This window comes from Symphodus melops (genome assembly GCF_947650265.1).
Source record: "Symphodus melops genome assembly, chromosome: 8".
NCBI lineage: Eukaryota > Metazoa > Chordata > Actinopteri > Labriformes > Labridae > Symphodus > Symphodus melops.
In genome coordinates, this window is record NC_136698.1 from 16,436,907 (window position 1) to 16,459,997 (window position 23,091).

The 23,091-nt window shown below is 39.2% G+C and overlaps 3 protein-coding genes across 3 annotated transcripts; 1 reads left to right on the top strand and 2 right to left on the bottom strand.

Annotated features, from left to right (window-relative positions):
• Nucleotides 1-1,718: 1,718 nt before the first annotated feature.
• faah (fatty acid amide hydrolase) lies at nucleotides 1,719-13,680 on the bottom strand. The gene is made up of 15 exons (XM_079350437.1): nucleotides 13,221-13,680; nucleotides 12,668-12,781; nucleotides 10,655-10,792; nucleotides 10,404-10,537; nucleotides 10,059-10,265; nucleotides 9,923-9,963; nucleotides 9,710-9,834; nucleotides 8,743-8,868; nucleotides 8,521-8,618; nucleotides 7,474-7,573; nucleotides 7,280-7,323; nucleotides 5,225-5,264; nucleotides 4,657-4,765; nucleotides 4,072-4,217; nucleotides 1,719-2,484 (listed from the first exon to the last, which is right to left on the bottom strand). The coding sequence occupies exons 1-15, from the start codon at nucleotides 13,431-13,433 to the stop codon at nucleotides 2,362-2,364; spliced, it is 1,758 nt and encodes a 585-aa protein (XP_079206563.1). The 5' UTR covers nucleotides 13,434-13,680; the 3' UTR covers nucleotides 1,719-2,361.
• Nucleotides 13,681-14,272: 592 nt separating this feature from the next.
• Nucleotides 14,273-17,896, bottom strand: uqcrh (ubiquinol-cytochrome c reductase hinge protein). The gene is made up of 4 exons (XM_079350452.1): nucleotides 17,740-17,896; nucleotides 17,422-17,457; nucleotides 16,269-16,430; nucleotides 14,273-14,514 (listed from the first exon to the last, which is right to left on the bottom strand). Exons 1-4 carry the CDS (start codon nucleotides 17,782-17,784, stop codon nucleotides 14,482-14,484), a joined length of 276 nt encoding a protein of 91 aa, XP_079206578.1. The 5' UTR covers nucleotides 17,785-17,896; the 3' UTR covers nucleotides 14,273-14,481.
• Nucleotides 17,897-18,218: 322 nt separating this feature from the next.
• On the top strand, nucleotides 18,219-22,555 carry LOC306828165 (cytochrome P450 2J2-like). The gene is made up of 10 exons (XM_079350442.1): nucleotides 18,219-18,372; nucleotides 19,383-19,683; nucleotides 19,799-19,961; nucleotides 20,070-20,219; nucleotides 20,306-20,466; nucleotides 20,578-20,754; nucleotides 20,936-21,077; nucleotides 21,223-21,410; nucleotides 21,487-21,628; nucleotides 22,182-22,555. Exons 2-10 carry the CDS (start codon nucleotides 19,477-19,479, stop codon nucleotides 22,355-22,357), a joined length of 1,506 nt encoding a protein of 501 aa, XP_079206568.1. The 5' UTR covers nucleotides 18,219-18,372; nucleotides 19,383-19,476; the 3' UTR covers nucleotides 22,358-22,555.
• The last annotated feature ends 536 nt before the right edge of the window (nucleotides 22,556-23,091 follow it).

A 23,091-nucleotide genomic window follows, 5' to 3' on the forward strand; every position in this document is an offset into this window, starting at 1 on the left:
TCTTATCAATGAGACGTAACATGAGAAGAGCACCTTGGCACGTCAGGGCTGCTGGATGGTTCAGCAGTTTGATTACAAGAGGCTGAGCTTTGGCCAGATGCCTTCAACATCAAACTTCTCAAACTCTTCCATTAAACTCTGACTCTTTTAACTTTCTTAAGTCATATACTGGATCAATAAAATAGATACTAGCATGACTACATCATGATATTTATAGAGTTTATAGAGAACTCAATCAACCCAAAGATGTTCCATTACCTCAGTCATCATCTGTCAACTGCATCCACTCCCAGCTATATACAGAATTACTTTAATACAAAAAGTTAAAATCCATCTTATTCCTTTTGTCTTAACAAATCATTTAACAGCCCCAATTAATGGAAATAAATGGATAACTATCTCAATGTCTTTGGTTCTTATTTGTGTTTTTTGGTTGAACTGCCTTTTTATGAAACATAAAGAGCTATAAAAGTCAAAATGGGTTTGACAAAATTCTCTTTTTTTTCACAGCATTATCATCCAAAATGTGTTTATAACAAAAGCTAACACAGAAACATTCTGTGGTATGCCTATAAATACAGTATATATCTGCAGTTTACAGAATATATGTGCTTGAGATCATGTTAGGATAAAATGATTTTTATCCCAACATGATCTTATCCGAACATTTTCCTAATTATTTTAAATGGTAATTTTTTTTTTTTATTAATATTCTCCAGCACACTTTCTAGCTTGATAACCTCTTCTGATGAACATGTAGTTTTTATTTGATTTTGATCTGCATTTATAAAAACACAATTGCAAAATTGTAATTATTCAATGTATTAAATGGGCACATTTGAAGGCTGACTCTGGGCATGTGTATTTGTCATTGCTTCTGTTTCAGATCCTCAGGGATTTATGAACAATGTCAAGCTCCCTCTGAAGACCTGAGTCCCTTCACTGCCTCTTAAAGCTTAATGCTCCCTGACTGAGTGGCACAGTGAGACCCACACACTATCGCTCTATGTGCCACAGATAATGCTAAGAACAACCTCTCAATTCCAGCTCTCCTACTCGCTTAATGTGCCCTTCCTCAACCACATGCACACGGCCATTTCCATTCAAAGAGACAGCAGCGTAAACGTTGGAGATTGTAATGGAAAACACTTACATTGTTCCTAATGGTTTCCCATCCCAGGAGAGTTTTCAAACATATGTAAATTTATGTAAACCTAACAGAAACACATATTTACAATAGCACAGGGTAATCACAATATAACGACATGGTGCGCTGGCCTTGTTGATAGAGCCGCCATGTGTCATTAGTCTCCTTTATCTCTTTTCTATTTCATGTTATGGCATCGGTGTAACAATCACTTCATATGATATATTTTTTGAATTGAATATTGTCTTTGTTGATCTGAGGCACAATGTTGGAGAGGGAGAGAGACAGGTGGAGGCAAAAGAAGACGGCGAAAAACCAGGTGGATGCCTTCAAGGTCCACAGTTTAACTCAAACACTTTTTTAAGTCAGCTAATCAAATATTCAAAATGAATTACAAATATATTAACGACACAGGTTGTAAAAGCCGTATCCAAGAGGTTCATCACAAAATGTATCATACCTGGAGACACAGATGAGATAGAACAGAACTTAAGGTTTAAGTCTAATCTGTTCATGTAGCATTTTTGTTGGCTTGCCATGAGAACAACAGATTGAAACACATAACCACCAGTTATTTCTCTTTAGAGTGATCAGTTTATTGTGTTCTCAGACATGACACAAAAGAAAACTGTCAGTTCTTTTCAAGACACAAACATGATTGTGGAGACAATATTAATTTCAATAAATACATGTCTTTGACATCATCACGACATGTGGACGGAGTGCCTCTTTTACCCTGATGGTGAAAAGATGGTGAAAGGTTTTTAATTTCCCCTCTCTTCTCGAAGATAAAACCCAACTAAATATCACCATTTGTTTCCAGTAATGAATAATAAATATTTTTAACTATACAAAATACAAACGAATGAAATGTTTAAATCTTGGAGTTATGTGAACTTACAAATACAAAAATGTTAACCGATTTCAAAAGTAAAAATCATCACGACCTTTAAAAGTTTTTATGGCCTTAACAAGTCACTAAGCATCCGAGACCTTGTTCATGTTTGCATGATAATATTTGATTAAAGATTTTTAAATAACCATCTACTTTTTAAAGAAAGTTAATTATAACTGTACTGGTTGTTGTTTTGTGCATTTTAAACAGTTATATCTATCTTAAAAGTCATCTTTATTATTCAAGGGACTAATTCTGTTTTCACAAGATTGATCCTGATGCCGCTGAGGTGTGCGTCCCCACCTGTGGCCTGCAGGCTTTAATTCCTTCTCTGTTTGACCAGCTGTTCCACCTCCTTCATGAAGCGCAGGCAGAGCTCATCCTGCCACGGCAGGGCGACACACTGCACTGCTACAGGCAGACCCTCGGCTCCAGTCACAGCCTGCACAGAAACGCAAGCTACAGTCAGTCAACTGTGGACAACCAGAACCTTTACAGTCTTTGGACTCCTCCTACTGACCATCTTTGGAACTACACTTTTCACACTGTGGTATGAATATAAAAAGGACAGGTGTATTGGCAGGGCTGGAAGAACGAGCTCTGTGGAAACTCTGTGTGCTTTAGTGAGAGACACATTTATGAGGGTCTGCTCACCTTTATCACATAGTTAAGTTGCTCTAAGGGGTCATGTAGTGTGGGAACTATGTAGTCACAGACTCCGGGGTTGTGCCAATTACAGAGTTCTATCAGCTCCATTTGGACGTGTACAGAGGCGTTTTTATTGTAAACTGCGGATTATCGAGCAGTTCAAAATCAAGTTTTTGAGAGACAAGTCTGAAAATTGCTGTGACAGCTCGATGCAAAGAGTGCTCAGTTTAACTGCACATTGAAAAAACAGAAGTGAAAACCTGGTTTCAAACTGTTCAGCAACTTGACATTGACACGGCAAAAGTAGCTTTCTTAATTGGAGTCTCCTGCAGGCTCCGCTTGTCTTTGAAAGCTCTCACTGCATCATACATGTCCATGTTCTAACAGCCCTTCTCTGAAGCGGCACGTTTCGCACACTAAGGTGTTCCACACAGCAGCGGGAAGAGGGAGCTGGAGTTTCAAGACTTGATTGGTGCGCTGACCCTTGCGGTGCATTGTGGGATTTGTAGTATCAGTGTTATATAGCCTCCCAGAAGGCCAGTTACGACAGAAATATGATATAATCTCAGGATATAATTGTAACACTGACTGTCCTCGAATCCTTCAGACACCTGCAGAGTAGCAGCTTAACTGTGAACTATTTTCTGAATGTCTTAGAATCGGTTTTCTGGAAGGCTTCTCATGCACAAACTCTTAAACACACACTCAGCAGCAGCAGAGCTGTCACGGAGAATGAAAATGCAAAGCGTATAATTCACTGTCCAAGGTTATGCGAGTCTCTTCATGCTGTATCCTTTCGAGAACCAGGGCTTTAGATAAAATATTTGTTAACAAATTTAACAAATACGTAAAAAATCAAAAGGAATTAATCCCATAGTTAGGTGCACTCCAAATAACAGCTGATATGATTGTATGTTTTTGACTGTAAGTGGAACAAAATGGGCTACGTCAAGATCCCTCATTGTTAAAAATGGAAAATGTGATGTTGACTATTTTCTGTGATTAGACAAATACAAGATGAAGTAGTCAATTAATAAAATCATTTGCCAATTAAGAAAAAAAAATCTAATGTGTAGGGAATATAAATCACAACCTTTTTTCTAACCATCTCTTAGTCCACTTTAGTCCATTAAGAAGACTATGGCATCCAGTGAAAACCTCATAAAAACTCCCTTTGTGGACGAGGTCTTAAACTCTTCCTGTCAGCTCATACTGTTCCCTCTGTAAGGTAGACAATCAATCCTGCCTGACCACTAGCATCTAGTCTAGTTGACTAGAACTTCAAAAGCACAAAATAGTTTCCTGAAAATAAATCTACAAGTTTCACAAAAATAAGATTTTTACAGGCTGCACAGAATCAGTTATTTTCTTCGTTTCATACCTGTTTGAAACTCTTGTCCCACAGGTCTTGATAAATGCCCTTATAGTGCGTCAGTTCCTCCTCATCTTCTGCTGTCACCGTGGAAACAGGGACAACCCCCGCAGGAAAGTTGAGGAGATTGAAGAGCATTGTGTAAGTGCACAGCTCTGGAAGGACAGACAAAGAAACATGTTCCATAAATCACTGCTGCTCACTTATCCCTTTAACAGTATGGTATGGTCATCTCTTTAACAGTATGGTATGGTCATCCCTTTAACAGTATGGTATGGTCATCCCTTTAACAGTATAGTATGGTCATCTCTTTAACAGTATGGTATGGTCATCCCTTTAACAGTATGGTATGGTCATCCCTTTAACAGTATAGTATGGTCATCCCTTTAACAGTATGGTATGGTCATCCCTTTAACAGTATGGTATGGTCATCCCTTTAACAGTATGGTATGGTCATCCCTTTAACAGTATGGTATGGCTCATAGTGAACCGATTAATTAGATGGAGGCTTGACTGATATCTCCAAACTCTCACTAATTATCATTCAGCATGCCCATTCAGATGTAGCACACGCAAGTGTTCAGGGAAACGTACGGGTATTCTTGCAGCAGTATAAGAAGTTGTAGGCTGGTCCAATAACAGGGTAAAGCAGGACGTCTATGTTACTTCGTCGCCAATCCTCTATCGATTCTTTGATGTAATCCTAATGGGAAACATAAGAGCATTAACCGTACAGTTTATTCAAGCACAGGCATCCTTAACTAAAGTCAAAAGTCTGCAACACTTAAACCTACCAGTTTAGACGTGCCTCGAGCAGACAGTGTCTGTTCGCTGTATAGTACGTGTCACAGTTTTAGCCTAAATCAAAGAGCTGCAGGCCTGTGTGTCTGTTTGACAAAGGGTGTGGCTGAGCTACACGCATATCAGCACTCTGTCATAGGGTTGTGTTGAGGTGTGAGCATGTTGTTTGTTCTTTAGGCAACAATAAAAAGCTCACACCTCTATGAGCTGATCTGCTATTAATGTTCCTTACTATGTATCATCACATGTTGTGAAGTCCACCAGCGAATGGACTTGTGAGGCAATTTGAAAGAACTGTAACTTTATTTGCAACATTCAAAAACCGTTGTGTTGATCTTTGGCTGACTGGCCTCAACAGTACCTCAACAGCTACATGCTGCTTCCACAGATCTGCAACCGATCTAAAAGAAGGCAGAGAAAGAATATGTGAGAAAGACACCTCATTTTGCTTTTTCCATGTAATGGTCTCAATGTGTATAGTACCTAAGTACCTTACATATTGGAGCCAATACCAAAAAATACAAAAAGACAACCCTTTTCAACGTGGCATCAATTTCAACATTCTGGGGGTATAAAAAGCTGTTATTGTCAGTAAGTCATTCCCAGTTTGTCATTCAAGCAGCCATGAACACGCGATGTCACTTAACGGACGAGCAGATCCACCTGGCCATAGTGCACCTTCAGGTCGGTAACAGGCAGTCAGATGTTGCTCGTGAACTTGGTGCGTCTCAAAGTGTCATCAGCAGACTTGCAGCAAGACATAGGCTGGATCCCAAGTCCCTTATTTGCACCGAGTGTCCTGTCCTGTCCTGGAGTTGTCTCCTCCACTTGCGTCTTAGTCCCGCCCACCAGAGATGCACGGAGGAAACGAAGCCGAGGAGAGAGGACCGAGGAAATCAGCTTTAAGACACATGAGACGTCGTTTCCTCGACAGCGTCACATGACGCAACATCAGCTGATCACGTTCAGCTGTCAATCAGCCGAACAGCTGTTTATGTCCACACAAACACGCACTGTATTATTTCTCATCAAATACAGTTACTGTGCTTTTGGTTTGAAACAGACTGCAGGTTGTTCTTCATGTGTTTTTTTTATCAGGTAAAGACACTAAACACTGTTTCTACTGACTAAAAGATTTCATTTTGAATTGTCTATAATTATTTATTATTATTAAACAGTTTTGACTTAACCTAGCCTGTATTTAGACAACGAACTCTGTATTTTATAAACACATATATGTCAGGATACTGAAAATGATTGATTAGAATCTAAATGATGAAACTTTGTGAAGATAAATAAGTGTGAATATAAAACGGACTCCCTCTTCATCAAACTGTCATCCTCATCATCATCAGACATTCAAACAGTCTGAGGGATGATGAACAGAACATGAAGGATGTATTGATTTGATAGAAGTTATAGAGCTTCATATTTGGTTGTTAATCTTCATGTCAGACTCTTTTTAATCCCAGCTCATCACAGACCGACTCTTTACAAACTCACTGATGTTCATCATCTGTTTAAATGTCCGACACACGGTTTCGCGTCTTTTTAATGTCCGTCTTTTCTCCGGTATTAAACTCTGCTCATGTGGAGAAGTTTCACTGAAGTCTGATCCTGTGCAGCGTCCAATCAGTGAGTGATATACGAGAAGGGGGCGTGTCTGTCAGTGAAAAGACTTCCGTGAAGTCAGCTCTCGTGTCTCCTCGGTCATCGCTCCTCGGATCAGCCTCCTCTCTCCTCGATCCTCGATCCTCTCTCCTCCGTTCGCTATAAGAGCTTTGGGACGATTCTCAACATGGCGGCTTTGGAACTACTTCCGGTTCGGCCGAGGACCGAGGAGACTGCAAATAAGACACTTGGGATCCACCCATAGAACTACTGACAGTGTTTGTGACAGACCCACGAGTGGAGCCCCCCCAGAATTGGCACAGCTCGACTTCAGGAAGTCAGAGTGCCTCATATGGTATGGTCAGCAATGTCCCCTGACCTGAACCTCATAGAGCACGTCTGGGACCAGCTGAAGCAGCGACTTGATGCTCGCACTCCAACCCCCATGTGACCTGACAGAACTGTGTGTAGCACTTGTGGAGAAGTGGAACACATTGCCTCAGAACAACATCATGAGGATAGTTAGGAGCATGAGACGTCGCTGTCAAGCTGTCATTGCCGCAAATGGTGGAAACACCCGCTACTGACTGTCAATTTAGGTTATTTGGGGCTATCTTTGTTATTGTCTTAATTGTTTGGGTAATAAATATATCACTAATAAAAATGGTGCTTCTATATTCATCAATAGTAATAAAGGGAACTATTACTTATTTCATAAAAAAATCTGACCAAATAGGAAGAGCACTCATGAATATCATGTAAATAACAATTTCCTTAACTTATTGTGAGTAGTGTAATTTCTCACCCAACACCGCAGAGAGCGCTGAGCGTGGCAGAAGAACGAGGAGACTGCAAAAGACAAGAAGAAACATCTTAATAAATATCACATGGTACGTCTGACACAGAACTATGCAGGGTTTTTTTTAAAACCAGTATATAAAAACCCTATATTTAGTGTAGTGCATGTGTGTGTTTGTGTTATGCAGGTAGAGACCCCACCAATGGCTTGAGGAGGAATGAAAGAATTCTCCGCAACCATACAGGGAGATAAATAGTTACAGCCTGTGGTCTGAGACTGGGGTCCAGTGGGCTTGTTTTCCTAAAACACACACACACACACACACACACACACACACACACACACACACACACACACACACACACACACACACACACACACACACACACACACACACACACACACACACACACACACACACACACACACACACACACACACACACACACACACACACACACACACACACACACACACACACACACACACACACACACACACACACACACACACACACACACACACACACACACACACACACACACAAAAAAGATACTGTAACTAAACAGAACATTTATTATTTGGGCTTTATTTTTAAGACCGATATACTAAAACTTTCAGGGGCAATGGCTCTGACAATGCTAACATGCTTAAGTGTAGTAGGTTTGTTTACACTGTCACACATCTTTGTGTATGAGGAGAAGTTTAACAATCAACACATTATTGCTTTCTGATGTAATAATTGGATTTCCTGTTCCGTCGTTTCAAACAAAACATTTTAGTTTTGGAGTGCTGGTTGAGCATAACAGATGACAGATGTCAACACTCTTTGATAATCTAGTAAACAAGTGTGGGATATAATGAACTTGAACTTCAGCTTGTGTAAAGTAATCTTCTGACTACTCAAGGTGCTTTTACATACACCCATTCATGCACTAGTGACTAAGGCTGAAGTGCAGAGTGTCCATCAGAATTAATTAATCCCATTTACACACCGCTGATGCAGCAGCAGGAACAATTTATGGACCAGTGTCTTGCCCAGGGACGTGCATGTCATCATGTGACGCGGGAACTGGGAATCAAACACTAACCTTTGGGTTGAGCGACGTCCAATGATTCATATTAATAAATCCACATATTATACTAAAAGTCCTCTGACGTCACCCAAAGTTTTTCAAACAAATGTGGTTATCAAAAAATGCTGCCCTGATTAAATATCTAACAAATAAAAGGGAACTTCAACTCACATTTTTTGACAAAACGAGTATGCACCGTCAGCAGTAACTCCCCGCATCACCAGTTCATAGAAACTCTGGCCGACATTCTTAAGACTGAAGGGCACCAACTAGAGGTGACAAGATGAGAAGGGTAAGACAAATGGCTGTTGTAATAACATGAAGCTCAAAAAACACATTTTAAGTACATTCCTATGTGCTGTGCATGTGCTCCTGTGTGTAGTGTGGACTCACAGTGTGCCCAGCTTGCTCTAACAGAGCTTTGACTTCTCTGACGGCTCGGGCCATGCTCGGAGACGGTTGGCAAAAGCCGTCATTCTCCAGGTAACCAATCCTCAGTGGTTTGGAGCTTTGGTAGGTCTGAAGACAAGACAAGCACTTTAATATAAGTCTTGATGCTTCTCTTAAAATAAAGTTAGAGTTAAAATTAGTTTACTTTTTTACTTAAAAAAAAGGTGAACAACACTTGGTTTGATTTGACTAAACTGTATCTGCACATTGTCCTGTTGAATTTGTGTGGCAATAACATAATTCCTATAGTTAAAGGAGCAGCTCCAGGATTCTTTCAAATCATCATGATGGATCTATAAAATACAATATGCTCTTTTGTTCCCTGTCCAACTGTTCTGAGAAGGTGTTTCACAAGAACCCGTCAGTGGGAATTTAATCTCATGAGCACTATAAGCCTAAATCAGAGTAGCACCATAGTGTATGTTGGGTTTGCGGTAGAGAGTCTACTGAGGCCAACAAAATGTATTTTTGTCTAAACTTGGAACCTTATTGCTATATGAACCAAGCTTTGTGCAGAATGGCTTCATAGCTTGGAGAACCTAACGTAAATAATATATTTTGGTGCTGAAATTTAACCCTTCAAGTGGGCCCAGCAGCTGATTAGTTGAGTACAAATACTGGAAGCATCTCGCCGCACTCTCTCCAGAATTAACATCATCTTACCAGCAATCTGAAGGTTTTTATGGTTTGTTTGTTTAATTTGTGCAAAAACAAAAGTATGAAACTCTGTATGACTCACAGGTGAAACGCTGGTAACATTAAAAAAAGAAGTGGAAGGACTATTTTGAACAAAAAAAAAAAGTGACTCCAGGAAGTGACTTGAAAAGCCTGCAAAGAAACAGTAACTGACACATAACCCCAATCCCCTTATAGTGTTGAATGTGATGTTTTTTTTCTGCAGAGACCGCACCTGCACATTAAAAGGTAGAGGTGGAAGAGTGGGGTCCAAGTTAAACAGATCATCACTCAGCAGGGCTTGCATACACAGGGCCAGGCTTTCCACATCCCTAGCCATAGGTCCAGGGGTTGCCAGCACTTATACAATAAAATGAAGAGAAAAAAAGTTAACATATTTTTTATTTGACCCATATAAGTGTACAACTATAAAACAACTGTAACCAACCTGATTTTTGCCCTCCATAAAGGCCATTTACTCCCTGTGAACTGGCCAAGAAACCACACACAAAGGTAAAAGTAAGATCAAAGGGTCATGACTGAACAACCATAATTCATAATCTGAGCAAAGCAGAAACACTCACCTCAGCCGACCTACTGTTGGCTTGAAGCCACAGATCCCACAGAATGAGGAAGGAATACGGATACTACCCCCAATATCTGTGCCTAAGCCCAGCACGGAGCCGCCTCCCCCAATTAGAGCCCCTTCCCCACCAGATGAACCTCCAGAGGTCTTCTTGAGGTTGTGGGGGTTCAAAGTCTGACCATAGATTGGGTTACTGCAGTCATAGCTGATGAGGCAATAAAAGGAAACACATTAACTACAAACTTAACTAGAGTGATTATAAACCTAAGTGCAAATATGATTGCATAAATTTACAATACTGTGTGTGGCGTTTATAGTCACCACGCAATTGAGAGATATTTACTTCATCAAACCTTGGGGCACATTGGTTTTCACAAAAGGAATAGCTCCTTGTCTCTTCAGAAGTTCAACTAGCACACTGTCTTTCTCAGCAGGCCGCTCCAAATTATACACCACACCGCAGGAGGAGTCATGGTTCTTGTGTTGAAATGTAAAAAAATGAAATGCTAGATTTGCACATTTTCAAGGACTACGATTGAGCAATATTGAATGTCTTGAAAAATACTGTGGTTATACATTAACTACCAGAAATACCTTGTATGCAATGTTGTCTTTAATGCTAACTGGAACTCCGTACAAAAGCCCTTTCTTGTTGGAACCCGTTTTCAGCTGGTCAAAACTATCCACCAAAATTTCAGTGCAGCAGTTCAGCTTTTTGTTTACATCCAGAGTCTGTAGGTAAAAACATGATAAACAGGTTCAAACTGAACAATCAAATATGCTTTATTAAACAAAGTGATTTAAGACTAAGTGTCCATGAGACCTGTTGTAAGCCGTTACATATTCTATGAACACAAAATAATATAAAATGCATTTACAGTGGGTACGGAAAGTATTCAGACCCCTTGAAATCTTCACTCTTTGTTTCATTACAGCCATTTGCTAAAATAAAAAAAAGTTCATTTTATTTCTCATTAATGTATACAAAGCACTCCATCATGACAGAAAAAAAACCAAATGTAGACATTTTTGCAAATTTTTAAAAAAAGAAAAACTTAAATATAACAGTCATAAGTATTCAGACCCTTTGCTCAGTGTTGAGTAGAAGCACCTTTTGAGCTAGTACAGCCATGAGTCTTCTTGGGAATGGTGCAACAAGTTTTTTACACCTGGATTTGGGGATCTTCTGCCATTCTTCCTTGCAGATCCTCTCCAGTTCTGTCAGGTTGGATGGTGAATGTTGGTGGACAGCCATTTTCAGGTCTCTCCAGAGATGCTCTGTTGGGTTTAGGTCAGGGCTCTGGCTGTGCCAATCAAGGATGGTCACAGAGTTGTTCTGAAGCCACTCCTTTGTTATTTTAGATGTGTGCTTATAGGGTCATTGTCTTGTTGGAAGGTGAACCTTCGGCCCAGTCTGAGGTCCTGAGCACTCTGGAAGAGGTTTTCTTCCAGGATATCTCTGTACTTGGCCGCATTCATCTTTACTTCAATTGCAACCAGTCGTTCTGTCCCTGCGGCTGAAAAACATCCCCATAGCATGATGCTGCCACCACCATGTTTCACTGTTGGGGTTGTATTGGGCAGGTGATGAGCAGTGCCTTTTTGGCTTAGAATTAATGCCAACTAGTTCAATCTTGGTCTCATCAGACCAGAGAATCTTTTTCGTCATAGTCTTGAGTCCTTCATGTGTTTTTTGGTAAACTCTAAGTGGACTTTCCTGTCTTGCACTGAGGAGAGGCTTCTGTCGGGCCACTCTGCCATAAAGCCCCGACTGGTGGAGGGCTGCAGTGATGGTTGATGTTGTGGAACTTTCTCCTTCCTGCATCGCTGGTGCTCAGCCACAGTGATCTTTGGGTTCTTCTTTACCTCTCTCACCAAGGCTTTTCTCCCACGATTGCTCAGTTTGACTGGACAGCCAGGTCTAGGAAGAGTTATGGTCGGCCCAAACTTCTTCCATTTAAGGATTATGGAGGCCACTGTGCTCTTAGGAACCTTGAGTGCTGCAGAAATTCTTTTGTAACCATGGTCAGATCTGTGCGTTGCCACAATTCTGTCTCTGAGCTCCGTGGGCAGTTCCTTCGACCTCATGATTCTCATTTGCTCTGACATGCACTGTGAGCTGTCAGGTCTTATATAGACAGGTGTGTGCCTTTCCTAATCAAGTCCAATCAGTTAAATTAAATGCAACTGGACTCCAATGAAGGAGCAGAACCATCTCAAGAAAGATCAAAAGAAATGGTCAGCATGTGAGTTAAATATGAGTGTCACAGCAAAGGGTCTGAATACTTATGACCATGTGATATTTCAGTTGTTTTTTTTTTTTTAATAAATTAGCAGAAATGTCTACTTTCCTGTTTTTTTCTGTCAAGATGTGGTGCTGAGTGTACATTAATGAGAAATAAAATGAACTTTTTGGATTTTAGCAAATGGCTGCAATGAAACAAAGAGAAAAATTTAAAAGGGTCTGAATACTTTCCGTACCCACTGTAAATGTCATGACTTTAAATATTCAGCCTAACATTTACATTTAAAAACCACATCAAACAATTAGAAATAGGGTCAATTTCAGTATCAAATATTTTAGACATGAGCTGTGTAGTATTGGACCTTTTCCAAGTAAGAGTAGAAGACATCCTCAGGGCTTAGGGAGCCTTCCTGCAGCTGCTTTGTTAACTCAGACAGGGAGAGAGTCAAGATGAGAGCAGAGTCGGTCATGGGATGCTAAAAGAGAAACAGAACAAACACACACACACGTTTACATTACATACAGTATGTGCTCATATCAGTTGAAACACTTGAATAACAAAAGGACCCTGACACTACACCATCTGCACTAAATATGACACTTTGAGAATGATAGCTCTCACATTCTAAATGTGCATAAGAAATGTATTCTCCCTAACTTTTTGTTCATACATTTGAAGCATCATTAAATTGAGGTTTTCTGTATGAAACACCGCCACTGTCAATTAGAGACATCTATAGAGATATCTATTACAAATGTTAAGTTAACTATTAACATCATGCATGTTTGACCTCTATAACTAACCATTTTAATCATTTACACGTGACTTCTAGCTTGGTATAAAGCTTGTTTTAATGTACACGTAACTCCTTAACCTCGCCGTATTAATCCCCCCCCTCCCTCCCTCCCCCTCACCGAGTCCTTGTACTGGAGCACAGCCTGCTCAGCACGCTGCAGGCTCTCATCCCTCCGTGCTCTTGCCCTCTGGATCTTCTCCTTCGTCTTTTGGTGGTTGTTGAATTTCTGCAACAGAAGTATCAGAGCTCCCACACCACAGGCAGCACCCGTGACGAGAGCAGCTGTTCCGCTGTGAGGCTCCACATGCTGTAGTATCCGTTCAAAACCCATAGCTCCTCTAGTTGACCTGCTCAAAAACAAGTGTGCACGACCAACGTGGACAGGTCAGACTAGGAGACTGTTGTCACGACTGCTTTGGCAAGGTCTCAGATTCAGACCTTCAGTAGCTTTTAAATAGATTAGTGGGCGCGGTTAAAGAGTCTGGCCTCGGTGTCATTTTATGTCTCCTCCGGAAACCAAGAGGAGTGTTAGCCTGTTAGCATGCTGGTAGTGGCCTCGAGGAAAGGAGACTACGATTTGAAAGATAGAGGGCGCCAGTGCAGTGTGGCCTCAGCTATAGTGAATCCCTTGTATTTATAAAACAGTTTGAATTTGTTGTGTCGTATAAAATTGCATCTTGTGCGCACACGATTTCTTTTTTCAGAAAAGCAAGGATGAGTCATTTTGTCGGCCAAACACATTGGAAAACGTAGTATCACATGCTGCTGGACTAAAGGTCACATCTGAAGTCACAATCAGGCACTGAGTTGCACAACATCAGGGATTATAAATATATAAGGTTGGTTGCACACTCTGACAAAATGTTTGGAGGGTCCGACATTAATTCAAATTGTGAACATCTCCAGATTACATCCATCATTTCAGCTAAACATTTTGGCAGGATGTGAGTGAATGTAAATGATGCATTTGTTATACTTGAAATAGCTTTCTTTAAATTACATGAATAACAATTACCATTTTGATAGTTTGAGCCAGTTGTATTTAAAATACCAACAAAATATCAGGAGCCTTCCGAAAACAATGTTTTTGCAGTGTCATGAATCATTTACCAATTTTTATATTTATGACTGCAGTCATATATTAAAAAAAACAACACTTGTAAAACAAAATGGTTTTCAAGCCTTTCCCTTTATTGGAATTTGCCTCAGGTAACCTTGTTAAATATTTACGTTTGTTCAAATGAGCAAGTACGGTACAGTACACATTTAGTTAGAATATACAGCAGATCCACATATGGATGTATTATAAAGCATGTTCTCTTGGCCATGCGATGTTTGAAGGATGTCATCAGTCGCTAGTGGAACAAGCAGATGGGACTTCATTTGACTGAATGGAACAGTTTATGTGCCACCTATAGGAAAGACAAGAGGAAATCCATTGATGTAAAACCACAACACACAAGAACAAGTGTGCTAACTGGTTTGAAAGGGTTTAGTAAAGCAAACACACATTTAAATATTGTTCAGAAGTAGGTTCTTTCACATAATACCCCCAGTACAGAAGTAATTGTGTACACTTACATGTACAGTACATAGTAACAAAGACGATTATTAAAAGAAGAGGAATAAGTCATTTGAGGAAATGATGCATGTAGCTGCTAATTATTTGAAGTTATTTTAAACAGCTGTCGGCATTGGAGGCCTTTTGACAACTGGGGAGCAGAATAGAGTGCCGTTAACCTGTTTACACTGTCTTTAAAAAAAATACATGCACATTGCACAAACAAGAAAACAGTTAAATTACCACTCAAGGTCTTTATTTCCTACATGACAAAGTATTGTTTCCTTTGTCTCTAGTGTTTCTTAATGTTTTAAATAGCCTTTGGTGAAAGTGCTGATGCTGAGTGAGCATCTTGTCGAGTCTGAGCAGAAGATAAACCCACTGAAGCAGATCAGAAAAACAAGAAGGTGATCAAGAGTGGACTACAAAATGGGAACACATTGTACTTTGGAGATGTTGGTGTGTTTTTTTTGGCTTTGTTCCTTTATTGGTATTTGGTTTTGGTTCAAATTTAAAATATAAACACTAATTGAACAGCTGTTCTTTTTTAGTTCATGTATAACTCAGTAGGTAGGGATTTGAAATTAAGTACTTTAGTATTCTGATCAGCCTTTATAAGTGTCTCCCTTAGTTAAATTGATCAGGTCTGTTTTGACTTTATGGGTATGGGTATTTTGTTTCTTGTATACATAATAAGTATGCTTAAATATTCAATAGTTTTTGTTTGATTGTTCTTTTGTTTGTTTTTTTCTATGTTCTAGTCCACCCAGAAAGGGTGCAGGGGGTCATCATTTGTATGCTTATCTTAGGGTATATTTTAATACCATTTTGTAATATTACAAAATGATATTAAAATATTTGCGCTCGTGTTGGAAACACTGGGCTGCTTAATGGTTACATCAAGATAGTTTATGAATATCTGCAGGAATGTACACTCTGCTTCTTGCATAATCACAGACAGGATAACTGGCTGTTGTTTTAGAAATGAAGGCTTGAGTGTGAACTAGTACCATAAAGCTTTTGGCACTTCTCAAAAGAAGACTTCCCAACAAGCCATAGTTACATTATTTTGTAAACATTCACCCAGGCCCTGATTTGAGACATTATTATCCCTTTTAAAAGTTGCTGTGCTATTCAATCTACCCCTGAATCTATTACAGTATTTCCAAGTGCAAAAGTAAGATATTGCTGCTTTTAAGGTTGGTGCTGAGCAAAGGAGTGGAGAAAGACTTTTGTTTTCAGTGAACAATCAAAAACTAAAAATGTAGTAAGGTTTCTTTTTGGTATTCCCAAAATTTTGGATTATAATTCATTAAAGATGCATCGATCCACTTTTTTTCCCCCAGGTACGATCCAATTCCGATACATGTGTACTGACACAAATGTTTTTATGTCATAAACAATGTTATTGTTGTTGTTGGTCGTAAGTGTCGGGCTTCACATAGCTGTAATAAACCCAGCAATGCACTGCTTCAATGTTGGATCCGATGCAGATACAAGATTGCATCAGTCCAATCTGTAAAGTTAACTGTACAAGCTATAATTATGTGTGGGGTGTTTATTTAGTCTATTTCTGCTGGGTACATTTCGCAAATGTACACTTACACAGTGGTCTCGAGCATGCAAGAAGTCAAAGAGCTCCTCAGTACAATCCTCCATCGTAGAAGAGCGAGAGCCAACTCTTGTTTCACACTCTTCCAGGCGTTCCCGTGTGTGAACACAGTGCTCTGCTTCTTCACACTTTTGTCGCATTGACTCTATGGGATCCTGGAAAAGAACACACAAGAATATACAAAATATAGCAGATGATCAATACTGTCTCCAAAAATGAACATAAAAGTGGAGCTCATTAACTGAAAAAAGGTTAATGAGTGGACTACAGCAGTTGTGATTCCTTTTATGAGAATCAAAAATACTTAAGTAATTACAGCGGGAAATTTGGTTATTAGCGTCGCTCTGAGACACAATACAGAAGTAAGAAGCATAGAAATAATTTAAAAAAGACCCGAGCTGTTGTTAATTCACTGTTGCTGATGTCAAGCAGACCTCATATAGTTCAGCTTTGTCGAGACACAGAGGACAGCTTGGACAGTAAACAGCTCTTCCTGATATCTGCGGGGATGTTTGGGAAGACTTGTTCACTCCAGGCTCCGAGACGTCATAGATTAGTCTAGGTGGGTCAATGTGGCACGACCCTGATAATGATCATGTCTTTTTGAATATATGCAGAGCCTTTGGAAGTGTCCAGCAGTTATGTTTGAGCATGACACTGAACCACACGTGTGATGTTGAATCATTTCTCTATGAGTGGGCCTTCTCATCGGATGTATAAACTTTCATCAACGTAAGCCATCTGAGTCTAAGGAGACTTTTTGTGTGGAGTCAAGTCAGAATTTCCTCGACGGCTGTAATAAGTATTCGACACAACTTGTATGCTTTAATATTGAACCAGTGTGAGGTTGTAATCAATCAGTAAAGGTACTTGAACAGGCAAGTTACAGAGAGGGAGGACATTATTTATAGATAAACGCCAAATGGAGGGAGTAGCACTGAGAGAGACCTGAAACAACCCCAGCAGGTCATTGTTGGTTATGTGAAGCGGTAGCTGTTCCACTACATAATTAGCATTTTGGTATTTTCAGCAATACATTAAAATGCAAATCGAATCAGATGTGTGGTCATATATTAACCTTAAAAAATATATATACACAGTTATATAAATATATAATATTCTGATTATGATTAGGATCTCACGTACCACCAAGTCTTCCTCCTCCTCCTCTTCTTCCTCCTCCTGAAACAACAAGACCAAATAAATAACATATTTCACCCTCCGTGTGTTAGTAGACACTATACGTACCCTACATCAAATCCTAAACAACTAGTATATAAACTTTAACAATGACATACCAGGACGTTACTGTAAATATTAACCTCAATATATTTACATTTAGTGTTCATGTTTGCTGATGCTAACTATGATTGTAGCTTATTTAGCCGTGATGTGTTAGCTTGCTAAGTAACAGACAGTTGCTGGCCTAGCAGAGTTACAAAGAAATATTTCAAATCTCCGTACATCCTCTGGCTCCCCGTTCAAGATCATCTTCTCCTCAAAAACCATGTTTTTTTTAATTGATCTTGTCCTTAAACGACCGGCTGTCAAATTTCGAGTGCTGGAGGACACAGCAGGTCACACAGGCTCAGCGAACAGCGAAGAAGTCTGCGACAGCTTCCGAGTCCCCGGACTTTCAAAATAAACCACTCGTCCTGCCGGAAAATTGAAACAAATACATCATCAATAACAACCTGGATGAAATATAGTTTTATGAAAATGACAAACAGCTCGTAGGCATGAGACTAACCGATTTAGGGACAATTCAAAATTTAAGATTTTTGACCCAATTATTCAACAAGTCTGTATAGTGGTTTAAAAAGGGTTCATGCTGAATTTACTTTTTATATTGGACTGTAAAGGTTATAGTACCGAATTTACATTATTAAAAATTTCACCAATTTTCAGACTAATTTATTTGCTTTAAAAACAACTAATTAAATATCTTTTATTTTGAAGTCACGGCCGTCCCTTAGTGTGGTTATGTTTCTTCCCCTCGGCCATAACTAAACTATACTACCACCATGCGATGAGAGTTGGTACTAAACCGTATGGAAATAATTACTGCATCGCAAAACTCCATGGACGAGAGCAATGGTCAGGGTGTGAAAGTATAAAAAGAAGATGATGATAGATAGCGAGAGAATGATAAAGTAATGTAACCGAGGGTGTTTATGATTCATATACTTGGGAAAATATAAAATAAAGTACGGAGTCTTCGATGAGTTGAACATCGCACGTCTGCTCCTTTATTGCCGCACACGGCGGGAGAACCCCGCACGGGTCCCGTAACCACACTCTCCCGTTCCTTGAACCTTTCAAAATAAGAGCTGCCGATATAGGCTATACACTGCTTTAGCAGGTAACTCAAATAACACAATAAAATAGCTTACAGTAATGTACTTTGAAGTTAAATTGTAAAATTATTAACATGATTAGCCTAATGTTCTTACGATTAACTTAAACCATGTCAATGTGACAACCTTGACAGTGAATAAAAGGGAACTGATAAGCTTCCACAAGTAGTGCACATTTGAGGGGACACTCTCAGTAGTCTTGACTAGACGTAAATGAGTAACTCCAGCTCATCCATCTATCTATCTATCTATCTATCTATCTATCTATCTATCTATCTATCTATCTATCTATCTATCTATCTATCTATCTATCTATCTATCTATCTATCTGTCTGTCTGTCTGTCTGTCTGTCTGTCTGTCTTTAACTTCCTGGTCACGTGACAAACTTTATTGATTTTTTAAATAATTATAAAAAACAAAAATAATAATAAAATAAATAAACGTAAACAAATGTCGACCTTTATTTTGAAAGCCTTTTTTTCATTTTTGGTTTTGTTTAACCCAAACGACGTTTAAGTAAAAAGTAACACCAATCTTGCTCTCTGTTGGTATTTGGATTAAAGTAAAATTTGGCTTCTTTTTATTGTATAATAAATACATTCTGCTATTTTCAGTTAATGTTTTATGGCCACTGATTAATGGGTCATCACATCCCTTATTCAAGAATGAAAAGGTCAGAGTCTGATTAAATCAGTCACTCTGGTGGGTGGTCAAGACAGAGTCCATTATATAATGCTTCTCTCTCACAGAAGAAATAAAGACGGGTGACTCCAGGCAAAAACAATCGATGGGGAAGACAGAACAACACAGGTTTCTGTTGGACTGAGTTGAGCCATTCTTTTGATGATGGATTTCATCTTTTCTGTTATCGGATCCTTTGTGGATTGGGATATGAAAAGCTTTTTGCTCTTCACAGCAGTTTTCATTCTCACTGCAGACTATATTAAAAACCGTCGTCCAGCCAGCTATCCTCCAGGACCTAAATCATTCCCTTTAGTGGGCAGCATGTTCTCTGTCGACCACAGCAGGAGTCATGAGAGTATGACACAGGTAGCTAAAAAAAATATATATTTAAAAAAAACCCCAAGAGATCAACTAAAAGGACTTTCATCCTTTTATCTGTCGTCATAACTTTGTTTTTCTCCTGTCTTGAATCCACTCACAGTTAGCAATGAAATATGGAGATGTGTACAGCCTGCAGATGGGTCAGGAGTGGGTTGTGGTCTTAAATGGGTATGAGGTTCTGAAAGAAGCTCTTGTTAATCAGGGAGACAGTCTGTCTGACCGCCCACCCCTCCCTATGTTTCATGACATAAGCGAAGGACTAGGTAAGACCATGTAACTCACACGCACACACATACACACACTCCTATGTAATCTTTAGGAAGTGAACAAGTTGATCTAAAATGTATTTGTGACAAAGTATTTCCCATCAGGTGTTATTTTCAGTAGTGGCCACATGTGGAAGCAGCAGAGGCGTTTTGCCCTTTCAACTCTCAGATATTTTGGAATTGGCAAGAAGTCACTTGAACCTGTCATCTTAGAGGAATTCACACACTCTTCAAAAGAATTCCAAAGTTTTGAAGGTAAATATAGATTTGCTTAATCACATTAGCAATAAAAACAACAACAGATACATTATTTATAATTGTTTTTCTGTTACAATATGTAGGTAAGCCCTTCGATCCTAAACTCATCATTGGCAACACTGTCTCCAACATCATCTGCTCCCTGGTTTTCGGGCATCGATTTGAGTACACTGATGAGAAGTTCAGGAAACTGATTGGCTGGTTTGAGATAGCGCTCCAGATTGAAGCCTCACTTTGGACACAGGTACCAATTCTCACCAGAGTTTTGAAGATTAAGGATGAATGTTAAAAACAGAAAATCATTCCTTATATAACTTATTCCTTTTTCTTTCTCTTAATTTGTTCAACTCTGCAGTTTTACAACTCATTCCCTAAGCTGATGAGACGTTTGCCGGGGCCACATCAGACAGTCCTGCGGATGTGGAATGATGTGAAGAACTTCATTAGAGAAGAGCTTAAAGGGCACAAAAATACCTGGGATCCCTCGGACCCAAGAGACTTCATTGATTGCTACCTAAATGAGATCCAGGAGGTGACTGGCTTTTTGTATTATTTACACTGTGCTGTGAGGAAAACACTATTGTGTCTCTGACAGAATACAACCCATTCAATCAAAGCATTAATGAAATGAAACACTGCCTTATATAAAATGAGCAAGGTACAAGTTCAAGAACAGCTAAATGTTTTGGGGATGACATGCAATTTATTTTCAGAGTAAGGGGCAAGCTGACAACACTTTTGATGAAGAAAACCTGGTCATTTCTGTCATGGATCTGTTTGTGGCTGGCTCTGAGACCACATCCACCACCATGCGCTGGGCTTTCCTCTACATGGCAAAATACCCCAAGATCCAGGGTAAGAGCACAGATCAGGTCATGTACAAATATGTGAAAAACAAATGTATTATTACTTTATATAAATTCCTCACAAGTCTCTGGTATTTAATTTTGCAGCCATTTTTTTCTTTTAGCTCCTGACTCTTTTTCTTCCTGTTTTACAGCAAAGGTCCAGGCTGAGGTAGACAAAGTGATCGGACAGTCCAGACAGCCATCAATGGAAGATCGTGTAAACATGCCCTATACTGATGCGGTCCTCCACGAGGTCATGAGAATGGGCAACATAGTACCTCTAAGCCTGCCTCATATGACCAACGGGGAGATCCAGCTGGGAGGCTATACAATCCCAAAGGTCAATTTTATATTGTATAAAAAAATTACATAATTTTGTATGATATGATATGATAAAATAATATTCCAATCCCAAGGGAGCTACGATCATCCCAAATTTGACCTCGGTGCTGTTCGACAAGAATGTATGGGAGACTCCCTCCACCTTCAACCCAGGACACTTTCTGAACGACAAGGGGAAGTTGGTGAAGCCAGCTGCCTTCTTGCCTTTCTCTGCTGGTGAGTATCAAGATAATCCCAGTTTTATAAACATCTTTAACTGTTAATACAGTATACTGGATTTTTACCAGCATACAATGAGACCCTAAGAGAGGTCTCCCATAATGTTGTAGATTGGCCAAGAGCAAACTCTCACTGTCACGAAGAGAACACAGACATGGGATCATATTGAGATCTTTTTCAATTTTTCCTTTTGGATTTGCAGAGATTGTAATGTGTATGAACATTTAGTACTAAGAGAATAATATTAGAAAAATTAGGAGTGGGAAGAGTTAATAAAGTGCAGTGAGGCCCAATAGAAATATTTGCCTGAAGACCACATGTACTTTCACCAAGATAATCTCTCCAAGTTCTTTAAATTCTGTAACTATTAAAAACTGAAGTCACACATAGTTCAAAGTAATTTAAAGGAAAATTATTGAGAATTTTTGAAGAGTTTATCTTGGCACTGTCTTTTATTCTGTTCTTTGGTTAATATCTGACTTTTATCTCAAGGCTTTTTTTTTTCTTGCCTATTTGTTGTTTTGTTCTTATGGTCATTTTCTTGTTTCAGGTAAGCGTGTGTGTCTCGGTGAAAACCTGGCAAGGATGGAGCTTTTCCTCTTCTTCACCTCCTTCATGCAGCGCTTCACCTTCTCCATGCCTGCTGGGGTCAAGGCTAAGTTGGACTTTAACTTTGGCATTACTATGGCACCATGTCCTTATGAAATCTGTGCAACATTACGTTAAAATAAGCTCATTAACCTGAGTCATGATTGCATGGATCTTCTTTCAGATACTTGGATTTTATTAGTTACAACAGTCCATGTTGTTCAGTGCTGATATCTCTTTGAGATTGTGAATGAATATCCAAAGCACTCAAAGCAATGAAGCCTGTCTTCAAGTTCACAATTGTCTTTGTACACTTACATAAGAACCTACATTATATGAGTATGTCTCATTTATTTTATTCAGCAAAGTTTGAGATGTGTGATACGTCTCAAAATAAGAGCTATGTGACATTTGGATTAATACACAACCCAAGTAAACCTGAGACCAGAATTTAATATTAAAAGAACTTGAACCGTTCATGATCTATCTACAAAACACATTAAATTAAGTGGTTAGTTTGGTCATTATCCCTTTATACCCAGAATGCTCAATAACAATGTTAGCATCTTTTTTGTGAAGCTCATTGTGCATTTCATAAATTGTAGTTAGATTTAGATTTGTAGGTTTGTTAGATTTAAATTAATTTTAATACAATGTTTGGGGATTATTAACAGTGATCTCTTCTCCTTAAAAGTGTGGTCCTGCGTCAGTTTTTGTTATGCTTAATAAACTGTAACTTAAAACGGGCTTATTGACCTTTTTCATGCCAGAACCCTGAAAATAAATTGAAAGGAGATCTTAACACTAAGGGCCTAAATTTACTCACTCCAAAAAATTTGGTTTGGTTTGTGGGGGTTTTGCGGATGATTTAC

Coding starts and splice junctions, on each gene's coding strand:
- faah (XM_079350437.1), bottom strand. CDS start 13,433: ATGGGTTTTGAACGGATACTACAGCATGTGGAGCCTCACAGCGGAACA. Junction 10,793..12,667: donor TCTACTCTTACTTGGAAAAG/GTCCAATACTAC, acceptor TTTTACCTACAG/ACTCTGGATGTAAACAAAAA. Junction 8,869..9,709: donor CTCTACCTTTTAATGTGCAG/GTGCGGTCTCTG, acceptor TCTTGTCTTCAG/ACCTACCAAAGCTCCAAACC.
- uqcrh (XM_079350452.1), bottom strand. CDS start 17,784: ATGGTTTTTGAGGAGAAGATGATCTTGAACGGGGAGCCAGAGGAT. Junction 17,458..17,739: donor TGAACGGGGAGCCAGAGGAT/GTACGGAGATTT, acceptor TTGTTGTTTCAG/GAGGAGGAAGAAGAGGAGGA. Junction 14,515..16,268: donor TGCATGCTCGAGACCACTGT/GTAAGTGTACAT, acceptor TCTTTCCTATAG/GTGGCACATAAACTGTTCCA.
- LOC306828165 (XM_079350442.1), top strand. CDS start 19,477: ATGATGGATTTCATCTTTTCTGTTATCGGATCCTTTGTGGATTGGGAT. Junction 20,467..20,577: donor AAGCCTCACTTTGGACACAG/GTACCAATTCTC, acceptor TCAACTCTGCAG/TTTTACAACTCATTCCCTAA. Junction 21,078..21,222: donor AAAATACCCCAAGATCCAGG/GTAAGAGCACAG, acceptor CCTGTTTTACAG/CAAAGGTCCAGGCTGAGGTA.